General features: G+C 48.1%; 1 protein-coding gene across 2 annotated transcripts in view; it reads right to left on the bottom strand.

Moving 5' to 3' along the window:
* Nucleotides 1-19,156, bottom strand: part of EGFL6 (EGF like domain multiple 6) — a 60,555-nt gene that overhangs the window by 20,806 nt on the left and 20,593 nt on the right. For both annotated transcript variants that reach the window (XM_045995176.1, XM_045995177.1), the window contains exons 2-7: nucleotides 18,869-18,981; nucleotides 14,218-14,310; nucleotides 9,826-9,945; nucleotides 6,654-6,773; nucleotides 3,070-3,204; nucleotides 1,255-1,377 (exon numbers count right to left, since the gene is read on the bottom strand). In XM_045995176.1, coding sequence (XP_045851132.1) covers nucleotides 1,255-1,377; nucleotides 3,070-3,204; nucleotides 6,654-6,773; nucleotides 9,826-9,945; nucleotides 14,218-14,310; nucleotides 18,869-18,981 — 704 coding nt within the window. The remainder of the gene's footprint in view (nucleotides 1-1,254; nucleotides 1,378-3,069; nucleotides 3,205-6,653; nucleotides 6,774-9,825; nucleotides 9,946-14,217; nucleotides 14,311-18,868; nucleotides 18,982-19,156) is intronic.

Raw genomic sequence — 19,156 nt, 5'->3', positions numbered from 1 at the left:
TCTGCTAAGGGCGCACAGGGGAGCGGAGTTGGGGCAGTCGACCGACCCAGGCACACGATAAGCCAGCACTAAAAGGGACAAGGGCAGCTGGATAGACCTGCGTGACTCGCAACGCTGTGAGACACTTGCCAGGACAGCAACCGCACTGTGGTCCCTGCCAGGCTGCCTTGGTACACATTCTGGTCCTCTTCGGGACTTCCAGTTTCCTTTTTGGACACAAGGGGGGATGACGTATTTTTTTGTCCCTACTTCCAAGCTGAGTGAACCGAGAGCGGCTGTGTGGTTGTCGGTGCTTCTTTCCCGCCGTGACAAATTGCCAAGGCCTCAGACTGATACTGCGGTGCCGTAGGATGACGGCGCCTCTGCCGGCGTGGCTCCCCAAGTGACCACACTGAGAAGAAACCCGGACAACTCTCCCTGGACACAGTATGAGTGAGCAGTAACCCACTCCTGTTGTCCTGGCTGTTCACAGCACGGACATTTTCTGGTTATACATTCGGTTTACCAATTTAAGATTTTGGCACCTAAGCATTAAGGAATTCATGAACATGGAAAACGGGACTCTTTGCTAAAAATGTGAATCAGGGACGCCTGGGTAGCTCAGTCGGTTAAGCGTCTGCCTTCGGCCTAGGTCATGATCCCAAAGTCCTGGGATCGAGCCCTGCGTGGGGCTCCCTGCTCAGTGGAGAGTCTGTTTTTCCCTCTTCCTCTGCCCCTCCCCCGCTAGTCCTCTCTCTCTAATAAATAAATAGAATCTTTAAAAAAATGTGAATGTAGGTTTCAGGATGACTGATAAAGTGACGTCAGCTTCATCATACTTTCGGTTGTGTGTTCTGGAAGAAGTTTGGACTCATGTGGTTAAAAAGTGTGTAGTCCTGAGGCACTGATGTCTTAGGATGGCTTGTTACCGCACCATAAACTACCCCATCCTGCCGGATAACATTCGCACGGCGCCATTTGTCCTTCAAGCTTATTTTCAGTATTTGAAAGTAAGTTGTGACCAGAGAAATATCCAGGACCTTTGCTGGTCTTTAAGTTCGGTGCCCACAACTTCAGTGAGTGACGAAGGTGTGGTCTGATTAGCAGAGAAGACTGAAGCAGAGTGAAAATTTTCAAATATGGCACGCACAAGCTATCAGACGTGCACAGAGAGACAGAGACACACAGAGAGACAAATGAAGGGAGGAAGGAAGGACATATGGCAAGAACACTTTACCGCGGATCGCTAAGATGCCACGAGCAAGTGCTACTTACCGGAACACTGAAGGCCATTGCCTTTGTACCCCTGCTTGCATTTACACTTGAACGACCCTTGGGTATTGAGGCAATTGGCGTAGAGGCTGCACATACGGGTATTCGCGGCGCACTCGTTTATATCTAAAAATGAGAACGTTCCGTGAACAACTCTGTGGCAGCAGGGCTTGCTAGAAGACGACCCCATACCTACTCTAAGACCATCACTCGAGCAACGCCAGGGCCAACCTCCCAGCACTGCCGAACGAACTGAGTGGGGCCTGAGAACCGAGAGGTGTTCGGAACCCCCGACGCCTTGGCGGAGAGCCCGGCCTCAGCCTGACACCAGCACACGGTGGTGTGCCCCACCGCCCCCGGGGCAACCCTGCCTGCTTATCAACACGCTGTAAGATGTTCAAGTTTTTTTGTTAACTTTTTCATCCGTCTAATTCAGAAGTAACAGTATTAGAAAATAAATTCTACATGTGGAAGGGCTTGGGACGCCTAACCAACAAAGGATGGGGGGCTCTGAACCACTGACATCATCTGAACTCACAGGCATTCTGTTCAAAGCTGCTGGGAGCCGGGTCAGGCTGGTCGGAGCTCGTCTGCTGGATGGAGACCAGGAAAGTTGGCCGAATCCTACCCAATTGAGCAGCTCATTAGCCCTCTTCTCCATCTCACCTGCTCTCCACGCTTTGGGGTACGTGTGCCCACAAAATAGTCCATTGTTTCGAATGTAGCCACCAAAGGAGCTCAGATGCTAATCTTAATCACTTAGAATCACAAGATGCATTTCCCTTGGAAGCTCCCCGTGTGCTTTCCCACCCCGTCCAGACAAACCAGACAAACGCGGCTTTGCCGAGCTACGGAGCCGGGTGTCTGCAGCAGGGCCTGGGGGCCAAGCCCCCAAGAAACATGGATTTTATGAGCCTGTGTATGCCAGCCTCTGTGTTTCAAAGAATTTGAGTGCAGATAGATGTGGAGGCTTCAGGATGCTCTGGATGGGGGGTGGAATGAAATCCTACTTTCCCCCCAACCCACCAGCGTTCCCATTATACACACGTTTGCTCCACATGCTCCACAAAGAGGCATCTACAGGGAGCCCGGATCTCCCTTCACCGTAGGGCAAGCCCCATCCTGCGTTGTAGCAAGGGCGATGTGAGTGCGTCCAAGGGCTCCCAGACACCCCCCTTCACTTGCACATTCAGGCTTGGAATCCCTTCACTAAAGGCCAAGATATCTGATTTCACACAGAGCAGGCCAAGAGCTGACTGAGACCAGAATCTTATCAGAGAGTGGCTTCGGTGACCCACCGAATGTTTTAGGGGATTTGGAGCTTGGACCACGACAGGGCCGAAGAAGGAAAGAGACTGTGCCTTCAGCCCCCTCACATATTTTCCTAAAGCCACCTGCAAAGGAAACTGTTATGAAGAGATCCTGAGATCAAGACCAAACAGGCCTTTTTATTCTTCCTTTTGTGCTTTCTTGTTCCCGTTTTTAGATACGTACCCGGGGAGTCCAACATTAAAAAGAAAACCAACCGGATTTTCAAAAAATCCACAAAAATCATCTCAAGATATCTGCCTGCAAAGCAGAACTAGAAACAAGGCAGTCCCTTACTTTACACCTTTACTGACCTGACCTCACCTAATTCATCTCACCAGCGTTCCGTAAAAGCCAGAAACAAACAAACAAAGTGACTTGTTTTATATTGTTCAACTGGTCAGTACAGTAGATTGTTCAAGTATAGACTGAATTGACATCTGAACACCTGCAGACAAAGCCTACAGGTCTGCTGGGGAGACGGCAGAAGAAAAAGACGCCGACTCTTACCTACACAGTCATACCGGCCCCTGGTGTATTTCAGTTCGAAACCAACATGACATTTGCAGTAGTAGCTTCCGAATGTGTTCACACATCTTCGATTGTAAGGGCATACGGCTTTACCGGAGGCACATTCGTCGATGTCTAGGATGGAGAACCAGAAGGTGTCAGTGATGGCAAGAAAAGCACTCTCCCCTTAAGACACACACGTGTGCATGCTCACACCAATACACACGCAGTGTGTTTCCGTCACGTTGCACATCTGGTTTTTGAGACATCATCTCTCTGCCATGTGGCTACTCACATCCCCATCTCTCCAGGGCAGGGAGCGTATGGCTGGCACTTGGCACAGAGACATGACGTGCTCGTTGACGGAATTATTTTTCCAGCTATTATAGCATATACAACTTTTGAAAACCAAGTCAGGTAACTACACGTTAAGCAAACTGGATACATACCTTCAAGGTTGTCTTCTATGGAAGAATGATTTCATCGGCCAGTTCCCCCAGGGCTCCTACGATACTGACCCAAATGCCAGAGCTGTGGTTTGCTACAACTACCTTTAAACATAAATTTTGGGTCAAGTGTAATGATGTCGTGATGGAACTTGAGCAGACAACAGGCTTCCCTGCTTTCTTTGAGAGTTAGGCTACTGAGGGGCACGTGGCTATGCTGACCCAAATATCCAGACTCAGGCTTTGCTTTCACTTTAAGCTGTCAAATTGAATAGATGTTTTATATTGTTAATTTGGACCTGTGGGTAAACATGCAAGTTAGTGCTGGCTTACTGTTTGTTCTCTTTGCATTCTTAAAAGACTAAATACATTTGGACTGACCAAAATAATTTTTCAGGGACCACTTTTGTGCAGATTATCTTTCCCTTCAATAAAAATGACACCCGTCATATCAAAGGTGGGGAAAAATGAGTCTTATATTTATCTTATTTTACCGAGGAATGCCAAACCCTATGAATCTAATGAAATCAGATTATTCTCAAAGAGCAGGGCCAAAATTTTTATTTTACAGGGCTTTTAAAATTTTTATTTATTTATTTATTTTTAAAGATTTTATTTATTTATTTGACAGAGAGAAATCACAAGTAGGCAGAGAGGCAGGCAGAGAGAGAGAGAGGAGGAAGCAGACTCCCTGCCGAGCAGAGAGCCCGATGCGATGCGGGGCTGGATCCCAGGATCCTGAGATCATGACGTGAGCCGAAGGCAGAGGCTTAACCCACTGAGCCACCAGGTGCCCCTACCGGGCTTTTAAAAAAAAACTATTTCAAAGATACAGATGTAGTGAAAAGAAGGGCCATCTGTATCCCAATATTTATAGCAGCAATGGCCACGGTCGCCAAACTGTGGAAAGAAGCAAGATGCCCTTCAACGGACGAATGGGTAAGGAAGATGTGGTCCATATACACGATGGAGTATTATGCCTCCATCAGAAAGGATGAATACCCAACTTTTGTAGCAACAGGGACGGGACCAGAAGAGATTATGCTGAGCGAAATAAGTCAAGCAGAGAGAGTCAATTATCATATGGTCTCACTTATTTGTGGAGCATAACAAAGAACATGGAGGACATGGGGAGATGGAGAGGAGAGGGAGTTGAGGGAGACTGGAAGGGGAGATGAACCATGAGAGACTATGGACTCTGAAAAACAACCAGAGGGTTTTGAAGGGGCGGGAGGTGGGAGGTTGGGGAACCAGGTGGTGGGTATTGTGGAGGGCACGTATTGCATGGAGCACTGGGTGTGGCGCAAAAACAATGAGTACTGTTACGCTGAAAATAAATTAAAAAAAAAAAAAGAGGGGCGCCTGGGTGGCTCAGTGGGTTAAAGCCTCTGCCTTCGGCTCAGGTCATGATCCCAGGGTCCTGGGATCGAGTCCTGCATCGGGCTCTCTGCTCAGCAGGGAGCCTGCTTCCTCCTCTCTCTGCCTGCCTCTCTGCCTACTTGTGATCTCTGTCTGTCAAATAAATAAATAAAATCTTAAAAAAAAAAAGAAACGGGAAAAAAATTAAACAAATAAATGTCAACATAAAAAAAAACTATTTCACTCATTTAGGACCTATTTGACTGAACTTTGTAAATGCGGCTTATCAAGGTATGTGCATTTGGGATAAATAGACATCCAGCACTGAGAAATATTTCTATTGCAGTAAACAAGGAAGAACATTGAATTGCACAGGTGTTTGCTTATTTAAATAAAAAAGATTAACAACCCTTCCACCACTGGTTCCGTGTGACAGTCCTTCTTAATGCTGTGTGTTCACTTGCATGTCAGTACATAATGATGAGAATATACAGTTCGGTTACTGAACATAGTTCAGATCCACAAGGGAAGTAAGGCAAGAAGTGTTTCATCAGCCATGAGGGTACCCTGTGACTGCCCCACCCATCGCCCCTGGCACACAGCCTTTCTCTACCTAAGGCGGCACCTGCGACCTTGTGCAGTGACACTCACCCAGGCTGGGCCGGGCATGCCGGGGAGTCAAGGTTCCAGAGCAGCGCGTGCCCAGTTAATAAAGAACAGGAGTTGGTGCATAAATCCCCAGTGCCCTTGACCCAGGAGGAAAGCCCGGAGGCAGCTTCCCCTGTCTCGTAGAGGGGAACAGAGGCTTAATCTGCTCCTTAAACTCGCCCAGGCCTTTCCCTCACCTCCTCCTCAAGCAGCGTTCCCTGGGGTCACCTCCCCAGTCAACTACTTGCTCAGGGTCAGCTTCTGTGGGGCCCAAAACTAAGACACAAAATAAGACAGGGGAGAGCAAGAGACTGAAGTTCTAATCCATTGGTTTGACTGAACTCCAAGCTAGAAAGGAGGGCTCTCTCTCCTCCTTTAACATCATGGATCCAGTTTGCTCATCCCGCCAAGAGAGATGATTTTGGAATACTTAGTTCAGATAGTTCAGATCATTTAGAGCAACCTTTAAAGACAAAGGGAGGGGCACCTAGGTGGCTCAGTGGGTTAAAGCCTCTGCCTTCGGCTCAGGTCATGATCCCAGGGTCCTGGGATCGAGCCCCACATCGGGCTCTCTGCTCAGCGGGGAGCCTGCTTCCCTTCCTCTTCCTCTGCCTACCTGTGATCCCTGTCTGTCAAGTGAATAAATAAAATCTTTATTAAAAAAAAAAGACAAAGGGAAATTGGTTACTTGCTAACTCAAACAAACGCAGAAAGGACATACTGTTCTCAATAGTCTTAGATCTAAAAACAAAAAATAAGTAACTGCATTTTTGTAGGAAAATATGAGCTGGAACCCAAAACGGAGACCAATGGCCCTTGGGATTTTATTCACTGAATGACAGGTAAGTAGCAGGTTTCTATGCTAGTGGAAGGGAAACATGCAGGGTAAATATACTAACATAAAATGACCCCTATCTCTTTTCCACTAGGGCCTTAGACAATCCCCAAGGAACAGAGGAGTGTTCTGTCTAGCCTCCCAAAGTGTGTCTAGAGCCTATGTGGTCAGCTGGTTCGAAGTGGGCAGAAATCTGTCAGGAGCTTTCAGTCTAGTCAACAAGCAGATCGTGCTGAGTGACAGAGGAGGAAGGCAGTAGAGGGGAAGGAGGCGCGGAGGAAGCCAGGCAGCCCTACCTGTGCAAACTCTTCCGTTGGGGGCCAGCCGGAGGCCCGGGGACGGACACAGGCAGTGCGGCCCCTCCTCCGTGTCCTCACAGGCATACTGGCAGCTCACCATGGCACACGTCCTGGAGTCTGAAAATGGACATAAGCGTGAGCCTTCCCCTCCTGAGCCGGTAAAAAGCTCTCACTGAGAAAGGATCTCTGCATTGTAGGACATTCGGGGTGGTACACAGAATGTATTACAGAATGAATGTCACAGTCCGAGACCCCCGGGGCATCTAGGCGGCATCTTGGTGATGCCATGGTCCATTCCGCAGGCAGGCACCCCTCGGTCACCAAAGGCTGCATCCTTCTCTCATACATTCTCTTATCACGACTTTCTGTCACCTGTGGGCCTTTCTAGGCAGAAATGCAACCTCGGATGGGGATGACCGATCTGACTTATTAGGGGAAAAAATCCCTTCTATAGATCTCTCCATACATACTTAGCCTCAGTGAGAGCCACTCAAGTCATGAGACCTGGTCATTTCCACGCCTGTGTGAAAACATGTAGCGAATATGACTGACTGACTGCCCCAATCCCTCCAGGAGTCCTTTCCCTCTCACCACTTCCATCATTGAGGCAGGAAAGCCAGTTACTTATCTTCATCCCAGCTTCCCTTGGAGCAACAGTGGGTGGCCATAGGACCCAGCTATGGCCAAAAGAGATACAAAGATGAGTCCGCTGGCAGGAGCAGGACTTCTGGAAAAGATGCTGCTGCATGATGAAAGGGGCAAGCATGAAAGAGTCATTCATTCACTGGCATCATTCCTCTCCCCTTTATCAGGCCTCCCTTTAATGTACACGTGATATCTGGAGCTGGGGCAGCCATCTTGTGACTATGAGGTCACAAGTGTGAGGATAAAATCAGCACCCTGAGGATGGCAGAGAGTGAGTCATTACTGAGTTGTTCTGGACCTGCCTGCCTCCGGCTTTTTTAGTAAATGAGATAATTTACGTGGATTTTTCTGTTACTTGTTGCTAAACACAACTTATCCCACAAAAATGTATTTCCTTAGCAAAAGTCTATATATGGATCACGGGTGTCTCCAACAAGGAAGTGTAGTGAATACGCCCCCTTTATCCAGCACCATCCATAACATACCAAATCATCCAGCAGGACAAAAGAAACTGCCAGGAGTCAGGTGAACTAAAATCAGATGAGGTCCAGGTTTGACCTGGACGCACTGAGTTCTAAACTGGGAGTCCAAGCAACCCTTCCACATGCAGAAATAGAAAAAGAAGGTACAAAGATGGATACACGTGTCAAGGTAATGTAACGAATACCTACCGATGGCAACATTTCTCATTCATTCTCTTTTCTCTTTAGTTGTCTTCTTTTAAACTTAGTTTTCACCATTTCTCTAATTCTATCCTTCTATCTGGAAAAACATACCTTTTTTGGCACCAATTAGGCCTTCATGGAATGTTTCAAAACATCCATTAGCATAGAGCTTTGTAAAAATGTTAAGTGGGGAACGCCTGGGTGGCTCACTTGGTTAAGTGGCTGCCTTCGGCTCAGGTCATGACCCCAGTGTCCTGGGATCGAGTCCCACATCGGGCTCCTTGCTCGGCAGGGAGACTGCTTCTCCCTCTGCCTCTGCCTGCCACTCTGTCTGCCTGTGCTCGCTCTCTCTCTCTCTCTGACAAATAAATAAATAAAATCTTAAAAAAAAATAAAATAAAAATGTTAAGTGATCAGTATAAACACCTAGCCAGTGATTCCCATGATGTGATAGGGAGGGGGTTTCTGGCAAAGTTCTCTTTGGTAGTGGTTACACGGCCGCACGCCTGACAAGATTTCATTCAAGTACATAATATTTATATATAATATCATATATATTATAAACATATTTGCCTCTTGTGGGTTTCTGTTTCATTTAGTACAATAAGGATTTTTTTTTACCACATTCATATAACTTTTATTCAACAATAAGGATTTTTTAAAAAGACTTTGAATGTCTGCTTTCTCTCCTAAGCCTCCTTGCCAACAGAGGCTCTAGGTGACTGGTGGTTGTTGGGGCCCTTTACCAAGGGCGGAAAACACAAGGACAAGCCAGGGGAGCGGCAAACCATGCACTAGCCGAGACTGTGTAACCGTGGCAAAGCCCCAGATGGGCAAGAAGTCCATAACTCCGTAACCACGGGAAGCTAGCAGAAGCCATAAGAGATTGGGGGGGGGGGGGTTGGAGGGGGTGGGGGAAGAGACGAGGAAGGGAGACAGGCAGGGAGGACGGGTCTGCCTTTCAGCTGCAACAGTAAACCTGATTCCCTTTGGATAAATGGATGGATATACTCTTACCTCCCACAGGACATGGGTTTCTCTTTATCACAGAAAGGCTTTTCTTTTCAGGAATGTGAATCGGAATGTATTTCCAACAAGAGTCACTAATCTGTGAGCACAGGGCAAGGGGCGTGAGAAAGGCACTTGGGAAGAACTGATGTCCCCAAATGGAATTTAACTTGATCACCTCCCTAAAACAATATGCTTATTTTCATGAAGAAACCCCAAATGCCCTACATATACAGAGACATGCAATTTATTTTTCTCCCCAGTTCGCCTCTTTCTTTAAAAAGCAGGTGTCCAGGGCGCCTGGGTGGCTCAGTGGGTTAAGCCGCTGCCTTCGGCTCAGGTCATGATCTCAGGGTCCTGGGATCGAGTCCCACATCGGGCTCTCTGCTCCGCGGGGAGCCTGCTTCCCTCTCTCTCTCTCTGCCTGCCTCTCTGCCTACTTGTGATCTCCTGTCTCTCGCTGTCAAATAAATAAATAAAAATAAAAAAAAAATCTTAAAAAAAAAAATAAAATAAAAAGCAGGTGTCCAGAATAGGCAAATGCAGAGAGACAGAAAGCAGATGAGTGGGTGTGGCGGGGGGGGGGCATGGTACTGGGGAGGAGGAATGGGGAATGATCGTTAATGGGCACAGGGTTTTCTTTTGGGGTGACGAGGATGTTCTAGAATTAGACAGTGGCGGTAGTTGTACAGCATCGTAAATGTACTAAATGCCACTGAAACGTATGGTTTAAAAATGGTGACTTTCACGTCATACTTATTTTACCATGATTTTTAAAAGAAATTGTTCCTATGGTCTCGAACATCTGGTCTCGAAGGATGACTGCAGGCAGCCTGGCCGCTGGAACTTACTCGCACATGTGGCATCCGGCATGAGCACGTGGCCGCTGAGGCAAAAGCACTTGTAGCTGCCGTGCGTATTCACACATCGGTGTTGGCACGGCCGGGGCTTTACTCCGCACTCGTTCACATCTGCAGGGGGCAGGCAGAACACGAAGAGAGGCTAACTACATCGGGAGACATCGAGACGGAGGGTTGGGCCGGCCTCCCTGGACCCCGCCGGTGGAGGGGGGGGGTAAGTTTACATGAAGAGGCAATGACTCGCCTCTTCTCCAATTATCAGTCAAACTCCGTTCTGAAGGACTAACGAGGGTGTGGGGCAAACAGGACAACCGTACAGACACGGAGGGGAGGCAAAGGGGCAGAACCACTTTGGAAAGCTGCTGGGCAGAATCTGTTGTAGCTAGAGACACGGATATGCATGACCTAGCGATGCCACTCCCAGGCGGACCCCCAGCAGCAACGTGGATGTGCGCCCGCCAAGGAGATGTGTACTGAGATGATCGCAGCAGCACTATTCTCAATAGCCGCAGGCTGCAGAGAATCCTACCGCTCCCAACAGAGGGCAGGAGAGGAGAGAGGACCTGTATCCTCGTGCAAAGGAATCCTATATAGCAATGAGGCCGAACCAACTATAGCTCCAAGCCACAACAGGTGAAGCTCATGACCCGGGGAGTGAGAGGAAGCAGCTGAAGACAAAGGAGCACATTAGAAATCGGGCGAGGGACGCCTGGCTGGCTCAGTCAGTGGAGCACGTGACTGTTGATCTCGGGGTTGAGTGGGAGCCCCACTTAAAAATAAAATCTTTTGGGATGCCTGCGTGGTTCAGTGGGTTAAGCTTCTGCCTCTGGCTCAAGTCATGATCTCAGGGTCCTGGGACTGAGTCCCACGTCGGGCTCTCTGCTCGGCAGGGACCCTGCCTCCCCCCGACCCCGCCTGCCTCTCTGCCTACTTGTGATCTCTGTCTGTCAAATAAATAAATAAAATCTTTGAAAAAATAAAAAAAAAATCTTTTTTAAGAAGTCAGGCACAGGGGCACCTGGGTGATTTGGTTAAGCATCTGCCTTCGGCTCAGGTCATGATCTTGGGGTCCTGGGATGGAACCCCGCATCGGGCTCTCTGCTCAGCAGGGAGTCTGCTTCTCCCTCTGTCCTTCCCCCCACTCATGCTTTCTCTTGCTCTCTCTCAAATAAATAAAATTAAATCTTAAGAAAAAAAAGTCAGGCACAACTAATCTGTGGTGTAAAAGGTCAAGACAGAGTTCCTTGTTGGGGGTGGGAGGGGCAAGTCACTGGAGGGGAGTACGTGGGGTTCTCAGGAAGGCTGTTAAGTTTCCGTTTCTTGGTTGTGTGGATGAGTCTGAAAGTTCACTCTGCAGTATACTGTTGATGTGCGCACAATTCTGTGTGTATAACGTTTGAATAAAAAGCTAGAAATACAATTTAGATACTTTAGCCTTTAGTACTGTCCCAGACAGCCTATGACAGGTGCCCAGAGCAACGCCTCCTTCCGGTGGTTCCTGTTTTGGGTTGCCCAGGCCGACTAACTTGTGTTGGCTCACACCCTTCCAGAAGGAGCCCTGGCAGGCAGCTATCGGTGGGGAGGCTGTAGGACACCATTTAAGCCTTGGAGGCTATGCTCTAAATGCCAACAATGGTAATCTCTGGGGGTAAGATTGAGAGTGACTTTCTTCTCTGTGCTTCTCAGTATTTCCTAAAAAAGAATTTAAATACTAAGAATGAATGACTTTTGGGGGCATCTGGGTGGCTCAGTGGGTTAAGTGTCTGCCTTCGGCTCAGGTCATGATCCCAGGGTCCTGGGAACGAGCCTCACATCCAGTTCCCACTCCGGGTGGAGTCTGCTTCTTCCTCTCCTTCTGCCCCTCCCCCCATGTGCTCTGTATCTCAGTCAAATTAATAAATAAAATCTTTTAATTTAATTCACTTATTTGACGGAGAGCACACAAGCAGGGGGAGGGGCAGAGGGAGACCGAGAAGCAGGCTCCCTGCTGAGAGAGGGGAGCAGAATGAGGGACTCGATCTCAGGACCCTAGGATTTTGACCCAAGCCGAAGGCAGATGCCCAACTGACTGAGTCACCGAGGTGCCCAAATAAATAAAATATTTTTAAAAAAAGCTATCATGGGTAGAGGAGCTTATCTTTGGAGATGTGGTCATGTGGGTGCCTTGTGGCTTAACTCACTCTAAGGAAACAAGAACCAAATTCTGCATAAGACCAAAATTTAGCAGGGCAACAGGCAAAGCCCATTGTGGAAAATAAAGAAGTGGCTGCTTTCCCCTCTTATAAGAACCTCAGGAATTTTCTGGTGTCTTAGTGGAACATCTGGAAGCTCCTCCACTGCTTATCCCCTCTACCCCACCTTCTCTGCAGGGGTTCTGACCCCTTCAAAAGGGGGGACTAGAAAAACATAATCGGACATTAAGGGGAAATCCAGAAATACCCCATCGCTTGGCCCTAACTCAAGAGGTGACTCCCTCCTTGCTTGGGAGAAGCATCTGGGGGAAAGACACCACCGTGGAGGACGGAGGCCTGTCACCATTAATGGCTCTGGAAGGACTTTGATCGGGCCACCCGTGGCGCCAGGAAAGCTGCAGGAGGAGACAAGACGGTGGCAAACCTGAGCCAGCTAGACCACTCCCTCAACACTGATATTTCACGGGGAATGGAAAATCAGCATGAAAAATATCTTCTCTCTTCCAAACGTCTGCAGACGATATCTTGGGACAGAATCCAGGATGAACGGAGGAACAGGTTTTCTGGTGTGAACTGTCCCACTGCTAGTGGTGGGACAGTGGAGACTCAGAGGTTCCCCTCTGAGCAGAAGGCCTAGTGGCCCCTTTGGTGCGTGAGTGTCCACGGCTAACCTTGGGGCTTGGCAGCAAGGCCTGGGGGGTGGCACAGTGGAGTGTCTGCCTGCTCATCTCTGAGACTCCGTCCTTCCCTCCAGAAGCCCGGCAGCCCCGAGGACAGCTGAACTTGATGCTCTGTTCTTTGCCCAACTGTATTATGGACTGCGGGCACTTGCTTAATTACTCCAGGCTTCTGCCCACCTGGGTCTCTGGGCCTCAGCCCTGCTGACATTTGGGCCAGATCCTTCTCTGCAGTGGGGGCCGCCCCACACACTATATGAGGCAGAGCAGCCCCCCTCCCTGGGCTCTACCCAGCAGATGCCAGGAGTGACCCTCGCACCCCCACAGCGTCTTCGGACATTGCCAGATGTCTCCTGGGGTAAGGTTCCCAGATCGAGCAAACAGAAAGCAGCATGCCCAGTTAAATTTGAATTTTAGATAACTGACTAATAATCTTTTAGTGGACATATGTCTCATGCAGTATTTAAGACCTAGGTTCCCTATAAAATTATCAATGGTTTACCTGCAATTTAAATCTGATTTGAGTTTTATATTTTATCTGGCAACTCTTTCTGGGGAATAAAACTGCCCAAGTTGAGAACCACTGTGGTCAACAGTATAAACACAGTCTTTAATATCTTCAGATAAACAGTTTATGAGAAGTCCTAAAGTACCTCTTAAGATACGTCAATTATAATAAAAACATACATGTCATCCAAGCCAACAATTTTATTTTCAGACATCTGCCCTATAAAACCAGGGTGCAAGGTTCCGTGTAGGATGGCGTGTGGCTTCGCACTGGGTGTGATGGCAAGAAATCGGAGACAACGTGGATGAGAGTGGTTAAATGATGTCCTTTTTATACAAATGATCAAAGCGTTTGCTTCAGGACAAAGGACACAGCCTTGAGCAGCACGAGCCGGCTCTGTCCTCGCTGACCCGCACATGCAGTACGAAGGCACCGACCCGGAGCAGAGCCCTTCGGGGCCTGAGGGTAAACTCAAGGGGTCAGGGGAGCAGACAAGACGCTCCCACTTGTTACCTTACATCCTTTCGCATCATTGTGCTGTTGTTTCCCCAGTCAAAAATACGCATGACTTTGGTAGTGTAGAAACACAGTGAAAATTATTTTAGGAACAAAAAGATTATTATTTAGGAAATTATTATTAATTTTATTTATATTATTAATATATTATTATATATAAATTATAAATATATTATATGCTATTATTAATATATTAATATATTATTATACATTATTATTTATTATTTTATTTTATTATAATTTGGAAAAAAAGATTATTTGAGAAGAGGAAAAAAAGGCCTTTTGTCTGGCATCTTAACAAAAACTTTGGAGGGACTTTTGTATTTTTCTAGAAGAAATGGATTGAAAGATCTAGTTTGGAAACCCCTTTCATTCGAAGAGTCGACTTACAACCCACCCAGTGGCGGGCCCAGGAGTGTGTATCACAACTGCATGACTTCGGAAAGCTCTGGGGTACGTCTGTACTTGGACCCCGGCCTGTAGTACTGACCTTGACTGCAGGTTTTCCCGGTGTATCCTGGGAAGCATCTACATTTGTTTGGTCCCACGCACTCACCGAACTTGCACCCACGTTCGCACGTAGCTGTGGAAGGAGAGGTGTTTGGAGGAAAAAAGAACAGGAGTACTGAGCACAGAGAAATAAATGGACGCAGGTCGAACTCGGCAGCCTTCTCTCAGGTGGAGAAAGCCATGGGGGGATGGCGACGGTGAGGTGCTTCCTCTCTAGCTGTGTTTTCCCCTTCGGGATACTGGAGAGCGCTTTTTTGTGAACTAGATCATTCTCCCTCACCCCTCCACCCCGACGGAGTGCGAGTTCAGCCAAGTTTATCATAACCTTGCTTAGCACTGCCGATGCCTCAAGTGGCACTCAAAGAAAAACAAAGCCTCCCAGACCACAGGCGGCTAGTTTTGCATATAAACACAAACATTTAATAAGAGATATGTGATGGGGGGGCGCCTGGGTGGCTCAGTGGGTTAAGCCGCTGCCTTCGGCTCAGGTCATGATCTCAGGGTCCTGGGATCGAGTCCCGCATCGGGCTCTCTGCTCAGCGGAGAGCCTGCTTCCCTTCCTCTCTCTCTGCCTGCCTCTCTTGTGATTTCTCTCTGTCAAATAAATAAAATCTTTAAAAAAAAAAAAAGAGATATGTGATGGGGTTGAGGGAAACTGGAAGGGGAGGTGAACCATGAGAGACTGTGGACTCTGAAAAACAACCTGAGGGTTTTGAAGGGGCGGGGGGTGGGAGGTTGGGGGAACCAGGTGGTGGGTAATAGGGAGGGCACGTACTGCATGGAGCACTGGGTGTGGTGCAAAAACAATGAATATTGTTACGCTGAAAAGAAAAAAAGAAAAGAAAAAAAAAAGACAGGAAAAACAAAGAGATGCGATGTGGGAGCTGGAAGGGACCCACTCCAAAGCAATCCTGGTCAAGTGCCAAGGTCGTCCTTCTTTCTGTCACTGACCTCTTTTTTGTCTTCCATATTTTCTCTATCTTGCTTTTGAATGATCAAAGTCTATCTCTAAAGCTCTGTATGATCAGTCAAAATGACTGAACCACAGAAGGAAGGCAGGGAGGCCCGACTTCCAGCCCTAAAGACGAGAACTGGAAGACTCGTGAGGAGGAGGGGGCGTGGTGGCACGACAGAGGCAGGATTTGTTTCTTCTGTCTGTTTGGTTTTTTTCACTTCTATATCCAGACACCTGGCACAAATTGGGCACTCCAGAAACACTTGTTTGATGAAAGAAGTGATGGGAGAAACACCAAGAAAAGAAACTTTCACTGGATTGGGGGCAAGAAAAAATAGTCAAAGATGATGGGAAGTTTGAGTCTGGCTGATAGGGAGGAGGTAGGGAGAAGAGGCAGTGGATGGGACAAAAGGAAGATGGAAAAGCCCAAAGAGAAGGAGGGGAGAGAACAAAGGAAAAATGAATGAGAGAGAAAGGAGTCTATGGGGAATCGGGAGCCCCCCGAGCAGTTTCCGTGTCCGGATCCAGCAGGAGCTCAGGAACTCGCCAGCGCCTGAAAGGATGGCGTGGCAATGGCCCAGGAATGCCGCCTACTTCCCTTCCCCTTGAGTCTCTGGCTTGACCCCAGCATCTCCTCCCTCGACCCCAAACCCTATTCTTTGTTAATGTCAACATCTATCTCCCAGTCACCTGGACCCAAAATGACCCGGTGACCCGGTGCTTAACTGATACGGGGTCTAACAGCCTGGCCCTTGCTTTCGGGGCAGGACAAAGTCTGTGGTGTAGAGCTCCCTGTGGGATCAGGCTGATCAAGATCAGGATCTTGAAACCATATCTTTGCCTGGCTCCTTCCCCCGCTTCCACGGTCCCTCACAGATCTCTCCAGAGAGAACCCCTCAACAGAGGACTGACACAAAAATCACTTTCACAGGCTCTGCTCCTGGGAAATCTGGTATCAGATACGACATCAAACCGATGTCGTCCTCCAAGAGCACGGCTCTGATCATGCTGTGCCTTGCACAGAAGTCACCAAATAATCTTTACTGCCTTTTGAACTTCGCACAGGTATCATCACTATGACCCGGCTTCGGTCTTACTTTGCACCTGTGACGTACTCTGTTCCTGACACATGGGCGACACTATGGTCAAACAAGATTGCCTGCTCTTCTCTAAACCGGACCCTTTCTGCCTCTTCCTGTGTTGTTACCCCCACCCGGGGCACCCCTTCCCCACCTTCCAGTGGTTAATATCCTGCTGCTCCTTCAAGAGCTACCTGGCATGAGCCCTCCTTCTGGAAGCCTTCACTGATTTCTCCGGCCATGACAGAATTCCACTCAGCTTTGAGAATCCCACAGAACTTGGGTGGGCCTCGCCCGTGAAATTGACCAGGCTCCATCTTCTGAAATAATTAGACCTACACTTGGCTTCTATCCTTCACTTAGATCTGCTACCCGATTCCCAGCACCTTCAGAACAGGGACTTAAACATTCATCTTTGTTTTTCCTGACGCATTTACTAGTGCTATGGACACATCAGACACTCAGATAGTTTCAAACCGTAAGTGAAGGAATCGGTGTAGACCTTTTAACAGGGAACCATTTTATGGCTCTGAAGAAATCTTAAGTGAGAAGGCAAGGCAAAAATGCTTCTCGGCAAAATTCTTTCCCTCCTGGAGACAAAAGAGAATTTTGCTTTCCAGAGTCTATTTTGTTATGGATATGCTCTTAGAGACGCAGCTTTAAGTTTAGATGTTAGGAAAATACATTTTTTTAACTTTTTAAAGCCTTGAATACCTCTGATTGCTCCCTGGAAAGTTATTTTCAATGTGGGCCAGACAGGAAAGCCAGGATCAAGGCCAAACCGAACTTAAGAGAAATGGCGGAGGTTACCCTCGCTGCTATAAGGTCAAAGCTCCAGCAAGATGTTTTCCATTTCCAGCGGCTTTGGATCTGTAACTTGAACAGCCAATCTACAATACAGGGAAATTTACTTTATGTCTAAACTGGCCTGGGACTGAAGTGTACCTTAGCTACAGTTCTTGTTCATTCCTCCCTCCAACTCCTCCATCTGCGGCTTTTCACTGGGATTTGTTCAGGGATGACTCTTTACCTCATCTTGCTAAGTGACATACACTTGAAGGCTAAGGGTACCGAGCTGAGTCATCCGGCCCTCAGAGCAGATTGAGGCAGGGCAGGAGCCAAGATTCAGAAAGCTGCAGCCTGGAGTCAGGGCGTCTGGAGGAGCGAAGGGTGAACAGACGGACGGAAGTGGAATCCAGGCGTACTGGGACCTTCCAGGCTGGGGTGCGACCCTGCCCATTCGGGCAGGTGGGCACGTCTTCTCTTGTCATTACCACGCAGCCCGCGCTCTGGCTTAGGAGCTCTGTTATTTGGTGCTTTAGGGAGCACACAGCTTTACTGTCAAGAAGGACCATGCAAATTGGATAGAATACAGACTTGAGATATAATAACCATTGCAATTTAATACTTCAACATTTCACTGGGGCTGCGGGGGTGCCGATGAGCTCTTGGGCTTGCCAAACGTGCACACTGAGCATTGTGCTTGAACCCTCTGCACGTGCTCTTTCAACAGCTCGCTTTACATCCTTCCATGCCAGTGGTATTACGCTGTCTACAGAAGTATCGAGAACGCGACCAGCTGGCTGCAGCGTGGCCAGACTGCTCTGATTTAGTTACAGAGTAGACCTTACAGAAAGCCAAAGATCACCCTCACTTATTCACCAGAGCCTTTTAAGTTTTATGGCAGGAGGGGCTGAGGCTCGAGGCTCGAGCAGTTCTAAGACTCCAAATCATGCGATCCTTTCCACCTGACTGCTCTCACATAAAAATGCGCTGTGTCTAGAAAAAGAACACAGCAACATTTAATGCCTGCACCACATGGGCTCTGAAGGAACAGGAGAGTCATGGGTCCTTTCTGAGTCAAGGGTGATTTACGAGATATTTTCTATGCACGCTGGGTCATGAGCATACCGTTCAATGCTTACACTCCTTCCCTTCTGAAGCAAGGATTAATCTCTCCAAGTTGCAGAGGAAGTGGAGCCTCAGCTGGCTTACCTTGACCTTGACATTCTGACATTCCCAAGACAATGCCCGTGACCATGACAGTATACACCCAGTGTAAGGACCCACCCTCTTTTTGAACTGATAAGGTCCCAGGGGGATGTTCTCACTTGCTTCATCTAGGGAGGCAATAATGCTCTTCAAGTATTTTTTCTAGTATCTTGATACTGTTGTCATCATGTCACCAGGAAACTGATGGTGGGTGACAAGTGGGAGTGTCATCAGTGTTTTTCAGTGGTTTATAGATTCTGGATATTATCAAGCTCTGTCTTCACCTGTGGGCTATCCAGATATTTCTGAACCAGCTAGAGAGGAGGACTTTGAGGCAGAGACAGAAAGAAGGTAGTACTGTTACTCTCAAAAAAAAAAAAAGAAGCTAACATTTTTGCCCTTTACCATGTATAATCCAGCACAATCCACACCAGTACCTAAAGTGTATGGGACACGCAGGTAAGAGTTTATCCTTTTTAACTGATGAGGGGATTTGGTGACAAGTGATGGACCGTCTGGTGACAGTTCATGGTGTCCCGGATAAAAACCTGAGGACACTGGCCGACGACTCGAGCCCGGGGTCGTCTGAGTTTTCCCACAACTACCTTCACAGACTTCCTTGCTGTTCCTTCTCCAGCCATAGCAGCAGGCCAGCTTGGTCCCGTAGCGACAGACCCCGGGCTGCAGCGCCGAAGGGGACAGCCCATGATCCTTTGGACTGGGGATAAAGAGTCGCATGTTAGTGTGGAAAACACAGAAAAGGGCAACAGAGACTCACCCGTTCCTGCCGGTAGGTGAACAGAAGAGGGGACAATCAGCTGGTGAAATTCGATAAACCTGCCCTAAGGGCTCGATTAGATTCTGAACGCCTGAATTTGGGGTTGCCCGCCTTC

The sequence above is a fragment of the Meles meles genome, chromosome X, assembly GCF_922984935.1.
Source record: "Meles meles chromosome X, mMelMel3.1 paternal haplotype, whole genome shotgun sequence".
NCBI lineage: Eukaryota > Metazoa > Chordata > Mammalia > Carnivora > Mustelidae > Meles > Meles meles.
The sequence above is the reverse complement of the archived record's forward strand: the minus strand, read 5'-3'. Positions and strand labels throughout refer to the sequence as shown.